At 40.8% G+C, this 9,450-nt stretch overlaps 1 protein-coding gene across 1 annotated transcript; it reads left to right on the forward strand.

Moving 5' to 3' along the window:
* Positions 1-5,721: 5,721 nt before the first annotated feature.
* ddit3 (DNA-damage-inducible transcript 3) lies at positions 5,722-9,099 on the forward strand. Its single transcript, XM_041033766.1, has 4 exons — positions 5,722-5,872; positions 7,345-7,406; positions 7,862-8,070; positions 8,273-9,099. Exons 3-4 carry the CDS (start codon positions 7,915-7,917, stop codon positions 9,056-9,058), a joined length of 942 nt encoding a protein of 313 aa, XP_040889700.1. The 5' UTR covers positions 5,722-5,872; positions 7,345-7,406; positions 7,862-7,914; the 3' UTR covers positions 9,059-9,099.
* Positions 9,100-9,450: the final 351 nt, after the last annotated feature.

Raw genomic sequence — 9,450 nt, forward strand, 5'->3', positions numbered from 1 at the left:
GTAGGTTTACAAAAAGCAGTAAAGCAAAAAATCTGGCTCATGTTTGATGTCAGGTGATGTTATATGTGCCAAAGGCTGACAGATTACATATAATAGGATAAGGATCAGGTGCCTGTGATGAGTCATCCAGACACATCAGCTCCTGTGAGTTAAGTAACTGCTGCTGTAAACTGCCACAAGTGGATTAATAGTTTACTGGGATGCAGGGAGCTGCCAAAAGAAACCCACACAGTCAGAAGGTCAGTTTCATGATAGTTAATACAGATGACTATGATAGAGACGTTTTTGGACTTGTCTGCCTCTGGATTATTTGGCTCTGAATAAGACAAAAGACATTAGAAACTGCTGCTGGAGATTTCTTCTTTACTTTAGCTGAGGATTACAGCTGCATCTTATTGCCTGTATCGCATCTTTCTTTTATTTCAGAGAGGATTAAAGGCTGATTATAGACCCCAGCTTTCGTACCGTTTCCCCTACTTGTGGGGGAGCTGAAGACTGGCCTGCTCGGACAGGACATATCAAGTGTGGCTTACAGGGAACTAAATCCAGAACTCCAACTTAGAAGGGAATGCCCCAGATGAGCACAGAGACATACCGTGTACTGTATATCATATTATACTGCATTTGTCCTTCTATTTTGGGTGGACTAGATTGGGTCAGCCCAGCCCCATCTGTTAAGATACATTTTCACACAGTTACCAAGGGATGAGGATTTACGAAGGGTTCAGCTCAAAGTGTTGTTAACAACAGCGCTAAGCATTACAGTTTTATTTCAGACTGTAGCTCTCCTTGAGGGCCAGAATACGAACGAGGATAAAAGGACAACGAATGAATGATAAAGACAGAGGACCAACTGAAAACCCGAAGATTTAAAAAGTAGGGTATAGATCCAAACAAAAATTCTTAGAGGGCTTTTAGTAACATAAATATCAGAAAATTCAGTTACTCATATATATGAGCAGCTCCTACCAACCTTTACTCCACTGGGCAAAGTAAATATTTAAGTCCTCGGGCAGCACAGAGCAGCTGAACAGAGAGGCTGTAGGGAACACCAATTGCTCCAAAATCTCTTTTTCTGGTGCTGATATGGGGAAAACTAGGGGGAGAAGAAGAGAAGGACGGAGTAAGAGCCTGGTGTGTGTGTCTCGCTGCCAGTAAACCCACCTGTTCAAACAGGCTTTTAAAGTTTAATGCCCCATAGTCCCTTGCTTGGGCTTGTTTTTTTGTTTTTTTTTTGCCTCCAATTTTTTTTTAATCTTTGACACATATGTCAGTGTCAGGAAATGAAGAAATCAAGGCACTGATAGTTTTAGCTGAGGATAATAACACATGCTTATTCATGTCTGTACCTCACTGTAGAGGCTTTTGAGACAATGTAACCAAAATCATGAAAATGACGTTAAGAAAACAATATGACAAGACTGGACCTGAGCATCTTAAATGGTTTTGGAAATTAATTGAAGTATTTAAAATGTCATGTGATCAAATATTTAACAGAATTCCAAAATAATTTACAACATAAATATTCTGTTTCACTGAATAATAGTAATATTTCTAATGAGAAAAATCCTGGAAATAAAATGAAGGCAAGGAAAACTAGAAGCAGGGAAAGAACAACTGACATCAAAAATATGCTACGGAGAAAAGAAGGCACATCACACAAGGGCCTCTGCATCAGTTTGTCAGATTTTCCTGAATGAGTCTGGACAGGTGAGGAGCCTGTGGTGAAGCAGAGAAAAGGACAGAAGAAGTGGGTGGAGGTGAGCGGAGTAAAACAGGGTGGATACCGTTGTGGGGCAGAATGAGGCTTGTAGCGAATGACAAAAGGGGAAGACGGCGATGGTAGGGTAAAGATAGGTGACGCTGAGAGGTGAACAGGGTTTAACATACGTAACAAGATTGTCTGCAAAGTCGTTCTAAAGCTCCAAACACACAGAAATCTCAACAAGTGGATGTGACGTTTAGCCGTTAAATCTGGATAGGATGATAAGGGATTGAGTTGATAGACTGATAACTCTCAAAAATAAACCTGAAATCATTTCTAACTTTACGGGCATCAAGATTGTTTGCTGCTTTTGTGTGAATGCTGGATGTTTAATTGTAAAGGAAATGATCAATTGGGGATCTCTTGAGAGAATAAAATGCAAATGAGTTTATTAATGGACATCATCAGACAGTGGAGAATTCCAATATTGGCCTCGGCTGCGATTGGCATTGACAAAAGAGATTAATCTGGTAACAACGGGGACCTAAAGCTTAAGTACTGTTAGTCATAACTGTTGGCAAAAAGCCTCATTTATCTTGCCTCAAATTATCACCCATGTATCATTGCTACTTTGAACTTTGATATGACATTTCACCTAAAAAAAAAAAAAAAAGAAAAAAAGAAAAAAGAAAGAGCCAGAGATTTCTCAGTGTGTGCTGAGAGGGTGACCTTGTTTTATAATATTTCTTTCCCATATCTCACCAATAGCCCAGAATTTCTGATAAGGTGAAGAGGTTTTTGTCAAAGACCCAGAAAAAGAGCTGAAACACACGATGAGAAAGGCGAACCAAGAGAGGCACAGAGAAAAAAAAAAAGGATTTACTGTATCACCAGTCCATGTTAACAGCTGTATCAGTTGGTCTCAGTTCAGAGAGGGAAAGATTTCCGACAGCTGGTGTGTGTGTGTGTGCGCGTCAGGGGGAACTGGGTGTGGAGCCTTGACCAAGGGCACAGGACAGAAAGACAGGAGCGTGGTGTGGTGACTGGAAATTTCCCAGACTCTTTCTGTCTGTAAAACAAAAGAAAACAATAGCCAAGATTTACTTTGGGGCAATAATGACTCAAAACATAAACAACCACCACTGTCGAGTTTTCTTGTTTGTGTCTCATTGCTGATTGTTGGTTAAATTTCAAACACCGGCATGTGTTCCAAATCAGTGTAGCAGAACAACAAAGAAAAACAAATTCCTCTCTCCACACTTATACATCATTTTTAGAATTAAATTCATTTTTTTTCTAAGCCATTATCACTGTAAAATTTAGTTGTTTTTTTAAACTTGTTTTGTATCATATTTATATCTATGTCTATAGATATGTAGATAGTGTCATGTTATTACACACTAGTAAAGTTATGTGGGTTTTACTGAAGTGTTGCTTGTTTTGTTTTGTTTATATGATGCAATATATGACAGTTCTGTAGTGATTCATGTAGGTCTGCTAAAAACATCAATATATATATTTTTTTATTCTGTTATTTATGACTAGGCAGACAAAAAAAAGCACTGACTGAGATTAGGCTACAAGCAAGGAAAACATTACAGCAACACCATAGCAACTTATATCTCCAAATACAACCGTCAGTAATGACTAAATCTCATCTAAAAGCTGATCCACATGACCGCACAATTTACTGTCTGGAGCGCTTGTTTATGTTCTGACCTCAGGTCGCTTGACACGTGTTGTAAAAATAACAAGACAACAGGTGAATAACAGAATTGATGATAAACAGCGTGTGTGTATATACATGATAAATAACAAATTGTATCTGTATCTAATTTTTACTTTTTCTATTATAAAGGTCTCTGAAACGACAAACAATTAGAAAACAGGGGGACATCATCATCGCACTATTCTGAAAAAACTGAACAGGAGGCAGCCCAGATCTGGGGTTGTAAACAGTGTTTTAAAATGAATACAACACAGACGACGGGACTGACAAAATAAACAGACGGCAGGGGTGGAGAGGGAGGGGTGTAGAGAAAGTGTGCTGAACTACTCAGCAACAGCCACTCAAGTCGTGACGTGTTCACGGTGCTTCCTGCAGCGCTTTAACCCGGGTCCTAGAGACAGTATTTGAGCTTTCTATTCGCTACTTGGCGCTGTTGCTATGGGGCTGTGCATGTTGAGCCGTGCACGTTGCACCGTGCATGGAAAACAGTTTGTGTGTGCTGAGTTTGGGATTAGGGCAGAAAGTGTCAGGAGCGGGGCGAAGAGCCCGCATTGAAGGTGTAACAGAATGAAACGGGGTCTTTATTTTGTTATTGTTGTTGCTGTTGTTTACCTTCTTCATGATCATGGTCCAACACTATAACTATCATGGGATAACGTGTGCTATATGGACCCGTCTGTGTCTGAGAGGGTGACCTTGTTGAACTTACTGGTTTCAATCTCATATTACATAACTATATATTTTTATTCACTGATTTTACTGTGTGTAGGGCCATCAATGTAAGTTTATCTGGACTTTTATCAGTTCAGTCAGAAAGCTGTAATGTTCGTGTGAACCTTCTTAATAGCGAATTTGTGACAATATAATCTTTCAAAGGCAAATATGGCACCGTGGGGAATAAAGTTGGTCTATAAGTGAGGTTTGTGCTATTTTATAAGTAACATTTCCATTTTCTTTGCCTATTTCCTTTTATACATATCTAAGCTATTTTCCCTTTGTAAACACCATATACGTATCGTGTATGCACAATGGTGTTTTTTTTGTGTATTTATGAGCTATAATCTATCATAACGTGCCTGTGAAATTATTGTTTTGGTGGGATGCCTCAGCCTATGTTGTTCCTGTAAGATTCAGCCCTGTATTTTAGTGATTTGCAGTAAAAAAAAAAAAAAAAAAAAAAAAATTAAAAGTCTGGTAATCAGTGGTGCCTGATTAGAGAAAAAGACCGATCATGGACAATAACAGTGAATAAAAGTTTTTTTTTGCACGCGCAGATTAATGAAGAAATCGGCTGAATTTAAAAATTAAGAGTTGAAAATATAACCGGACAGCGAAAAGTGGAGGGGGTGGGGGAGCAGTCTGCTGCTGGATCCCACCCAGCACCGCCATAGACGCTCCACCGGCCGGGCGTGTTTTGATATCTCGCGGAGCTGCAACAGAGCGCGCGGTATGAAATGACCGAGAATACGACAGCCGCTGTGCACGTGTGTTTAAAGCGTGTGGCATATTCCAAATACCTGACAAAATAAAGGACATCTGTCCTCCAGAAACACACCATCCGAGTGGAAAAGTATCGTTTGGAGGCGGTTGTTTTTTTCCTCGTGGATTATTTGTGGCAAAGGAGGTGTGTAATGTCAGGTGTCAGGTGCTTATCTACAAACTTTAAAGAAGCACATGTAATCCGAAGTCAGGTGAAAACAAGCGGGCGGCAACACACTTAATACATTTAATAAAGACGTCACGGGCGAGTAAAGCGGTAAATGCATACATAACACTTTCTTTTTCTTCGTTTTTTTTTTTTTTTTACAAAAATGAAACAATTCATGAGAAAATCGATTCAGCTTTTGTGTCCCGGAAACAAACAATTCTTCGACATTAGATATCCATCCATGCATATATGTATATTTTTAGATTTTTGTTAGAGCCAACACTGTTTAATAAAACATGTTCTGATTCTGCTGGTGTTATCCCCAGCTAGAAATTGGTTGCCAAGCATTGCATCATTCCTTTCATGTGACTCCCATACGCCCCAAATTCGTCCTGGCCGTCTTATGACTGCATCACAATTGCTGCTCGCACAAACTATACAGGCTAGAGCGTGAACAACCAGCCGAGACGCCACCAGACTACCCTCCCCAGTGCTGATTTCGAGTCACCCCATTGGATGTCGCCAAGGAGAAGATCTTAACTCCGCTCTCCTGATTGGATCCGTGGAGCGTCAGTGCTCATCGTTTTGAGTTCGGTTGTGATGAATCTACCTTCCCATGCATAGTTCGGTTGACCGCTCCCTCAATATAAACACCACCGGGAGTTTCCGAAAAATCAAATTCAGACGTCAAGACTGAACAATGGTTAACATGAGCTATCGCCAATTTTTACTAAACTATCCACATTCGAGTTCAAGACAGTCGAGAAGGCGAGCGAATAAAAGAAAAAGGGTAAGTGGAGATTCATGTTAATAGCTTTGTCTGGCAGTTCGTCGTTGTTTTTCGGTGTTTCACGGAGTCGGAGTTAACTCGCAGTGGTGTGGTGTACTGGAAAGAAAAAAAAAACGTGAATGTTTCTGGCAGATATCCCAGTGCCATTTTTAGAGTAACAGTTGTCTTAATCAATCACAATTCACATCGAGTTGTTTTTAAGTGTTGTCTACTTCGTTTGTCAAGTTGTTAAGCTCATATACGGACCTACAGCTAGCAAGTTTTGAGGTTTCGACGGCTGAGAGTTGCACACGTTTTAAAATTAATTTCGTGAATTTTGCAGCCACGCCCCCCTCTTCTTAGATTTTTAGATGTCATTTCAATTTAACATGTATAACAGATTTTATTCTGCTTCGTGTTTGTGTGTGTGTCTGTGGCGTCTTGACGGTAATTGGTAGGGCTGTTGAAACTAAACGGCTTTTATTTTTTGACAGCTGCATTTATTTTTCACCCTTTGACACAAAACCCGTGTGAAGTAAACGTTTGCCACTGAAAGGACAGTTGTTTGTGTTATTTTGTCTCCCTCCTCCAGCCCACTGTTTTCTTTTCTGTGTGGTTTCCTTTTGTTTCGCCCAGTCTTCCTGCTGGACTTACATTTCCATGACGTAATTCTCTTGGCTTAGAGTGGACATGTAGCCCCTCTAAAAAAGAGAAAAAAATATATTTATTTTAAATATAACACAATTGCCTAAGAAAATTAATAATCTATTCATTTTATCTACTTAACCAAAGCTTTAATGCCCGTATGGTCACTCGCGCAGGGGAAGTTTTAACATTTGACATCAAGTTACAGAGGATTTCTTTATTCTTTATCACTTTGTAACGTGGTAATTCACATCACTGCCAACCCTACATTTATGTAAAAATGTTATTTTAATTTTTTCAGCGTCAAAGGGTTAATGCGGAAATCCTTAGTTCTATTTAATCTTTCAGCTTCAAGCTTTGTCTACAATAATCATAGTAATTATGATGGCTTTTGTTCAGTATTTTTTGCTTTGAACAGTTATAAGAGATTAATAGAAGCAGCGGGTGCGACTGTCAGACCTGGAGAGATCAATATTAGGATGTAATCGTCGGTTTTAACCACTTGTTTATCGATCCCAACGTGTTTTGAGGAGCGGAGAAAGCAGGGGGCGCAGTAGAGAACATTTTGCTCTTTGTTTACAAGAATTAAGTGACAGGAATTTTATTTCCCCTCATTCTTATTGGATCGTTTTAACAATTATTGACAGTTTATTTGTATTATCATTATTTTAATTTTCCATTATTTTCCAAAGCAGCGATTTGATTTTGTTTTACAAACTAAGGTTGCTTTGTATTTGTGCAAATCATCATTTTGATTCTGAAATATCAGCAAGTTTCTGCTGTCAGAAGATAAATTTTCCACATTTTTAAGACTAACCTATCAAAACATTTTTCTTCCTTTCTTTCAGAATTGTTGGGACAAGCTATCTCCAACAAATTGGCAGACTTGATTAACAGAGACTTTCTAAAGGTAAATTGTTCATCTGAATGCTGATTTACTCAACTTCTTCATTTTAATGTTAACTTTGTCCAGGAAATTGAATTATCAATTTTTTTATATAGTGAATTTTCAAATTCCCTTATCAGCACTTTTAGTGCAGTACAGTCTTTTACTCACTCAGTGTCACTGTTATTCCGTTTCACAGTTTAGTGTACTGCACTTTAGTCTAGTTTATTTTATTATGATGCAAATAATTATACGGGTAAAGGTTTCTTGCAAAAGTCTCACTTATGATACACACAACACTGTTCTTCCCTTCATACCTGCAAACTATAACTGAACCATCTGCAGAACAGTGACGATTCAAATGAACAAGGCGGAGTTATTGTGACGTGTCAGTCGTCTAACGTGAGTTTGCTCTGCCCTCTTCCTTTCATCTCTCTCGTTTTCTCAACCCTCCTGTGTCTGACGGGTGCCCCCCTCAGGTCCAGTGTGAACCGTGTGGCCGAGTATCTGTGCGTTGCGACTGATTGGCGAGATGACTGCCGAGTGGCTACACCTGCCCCCGCCGTACCCCCCTGGTGTGGGGCCGTTGTGTGGTGCAGAGTTGGAGGCGTGGTATGAGGACCTGCAGGATATTCTGGGCTCCGATACGGGAGGGGCAAAACTGGCACGTGCCCCCACATGCACCGAGGTCAGTAGCTTGAAGAGCGAAATGGCTTTCACACCCACGATGAGTGTGAGTGTTGTCGTCCATTGTGTTTTCGTTAACACTTCTCTTTTTAAGTTTTGTTTTACTGTTGTGCGGAAAAAATCAATTCACATACTAGGTGATGTGAAATTTACTTACACTGCAATATTTGACAGGTGTTGACATTTCCGTTTTGTACTTTTAGAAGGAGCCGGAGATTCTGGATGTTCTGGAGAGTTGTTCTCTGACATGGCTGACGGATGGAAGCCAGACCTGGAGCGAAGGTGTCCAGAGGGCAACAGAGGAGATCCACAACACCCAGCCTCTGCATCACACTTCATCGTCATCCTCCTCCTCTTCCTCCTCCTGCATGAGTCCAGCTGTTGCAGAAGAGCGGCGGGCAGAGGCTGAGAGTGGGAGAAGTGGAGATAGTTCGACAGGAGGTGGAAGTGACCTGCTGCCTCCAGAGTTCTTTGAGTTGCTGAGTGAAGGAGGAGTGGGAATGGTGGATGCGAGCGGAGCGGTGATCAGCGGTGGCTATTATTACCACCACCACCATCAACACCACCAAGTTAATAATGTCCATCCTGCATCTCCCTCAGCCAGTGAGGAGGAACTGCCCTGTGTCCCCGATTCCCCATCCTGCTCCTCCTCAGCCTCCCAGTCGCCATCTCAAAATTGTTCTTCTCCTTCCTCACCTGTCTCTTCTCCTTCAGTCTACCCATCCTCCCGCCTGGGAAAACGCAAGAGGACCACCAGCGAGAGGGCCAATGGTGCCTTGTCCTCTTTCGCCTCCTCCACACAGCGCACATCCTCATCTTACTCGTCTGCCAAAAAGAGTCGCAAGGAAAGAGAACAGGAGAACGAGAGGAAGGTACAGGAGCTGACAGAGCAGAATGAGCGTTTGAAAGCAGAGATTGAAAGGCTGGGAGAGGAGGTACAGAGGACACGTAGAGCCCTAATAGAGAGACTAGTCAACACCAGGAAATGAGGATAAAAAAGACAGGATGGAAGACAGGAATAAAAGATGATGGGTCCTACAGAATTGGAATAAGCAGTGGTGGGGGAAGGTGTAACATGGTGGTCATGAAATGCCTCTTAGACAGAAAAGGATGGAAACCAAAGATATCATTTACAAGAAAAAGGATTTTTGTGAAGGAGAGAGCTAAAGATGGCACGAAGAAGGAAAGTGATGAAAGTCAAGACAAGAAAAAGGCACAGAGAGAAAGGGGCTGCAACAGCATTGCGGCAAATAAAAAGACACAGTATGTATAAAGGAAAAGGAAGAACAGACAGCTCTAAGTGCAAATCATACAGTGGCTGTGATGAATGTTTGTCATTTTTAAGAATGCCTAACTAAGTTTCATCACAAAGGATGGTAGA

Source organism: Toxotes jaculatrix, chromosome 3, assembly GCF_017976425.1.
Source record: "Toxotes jaculatrix isolate fToxJac2 chromosome 3, fToxJac2.pri, whole genome shotgun sequence".
NCBI lineage: Eukaryota > Metazoa > Chordata > Actinopteri > Toxotidae > Toxotes > Toxotes jaculatrix.

What these genes read in the sequence shown, in the direction of transcription:
- ddit3 (XM_041033766.1), top strand. Translation starts at nt 7,915, where the DNA reads ATGACTGCCGAGTGGCTACACCTGCCCCCGCCGTACCCCCCTGGTGTG. An exon ending in GTGCCCCCACATGCACCGAG is followed by an intron (nt 8,071 to 8,272) that starts GTCAGTAGCTTG and finishes TTGTACTTTTAG; the next exon opens with AAGGAGCCGGAGATTCTGGA.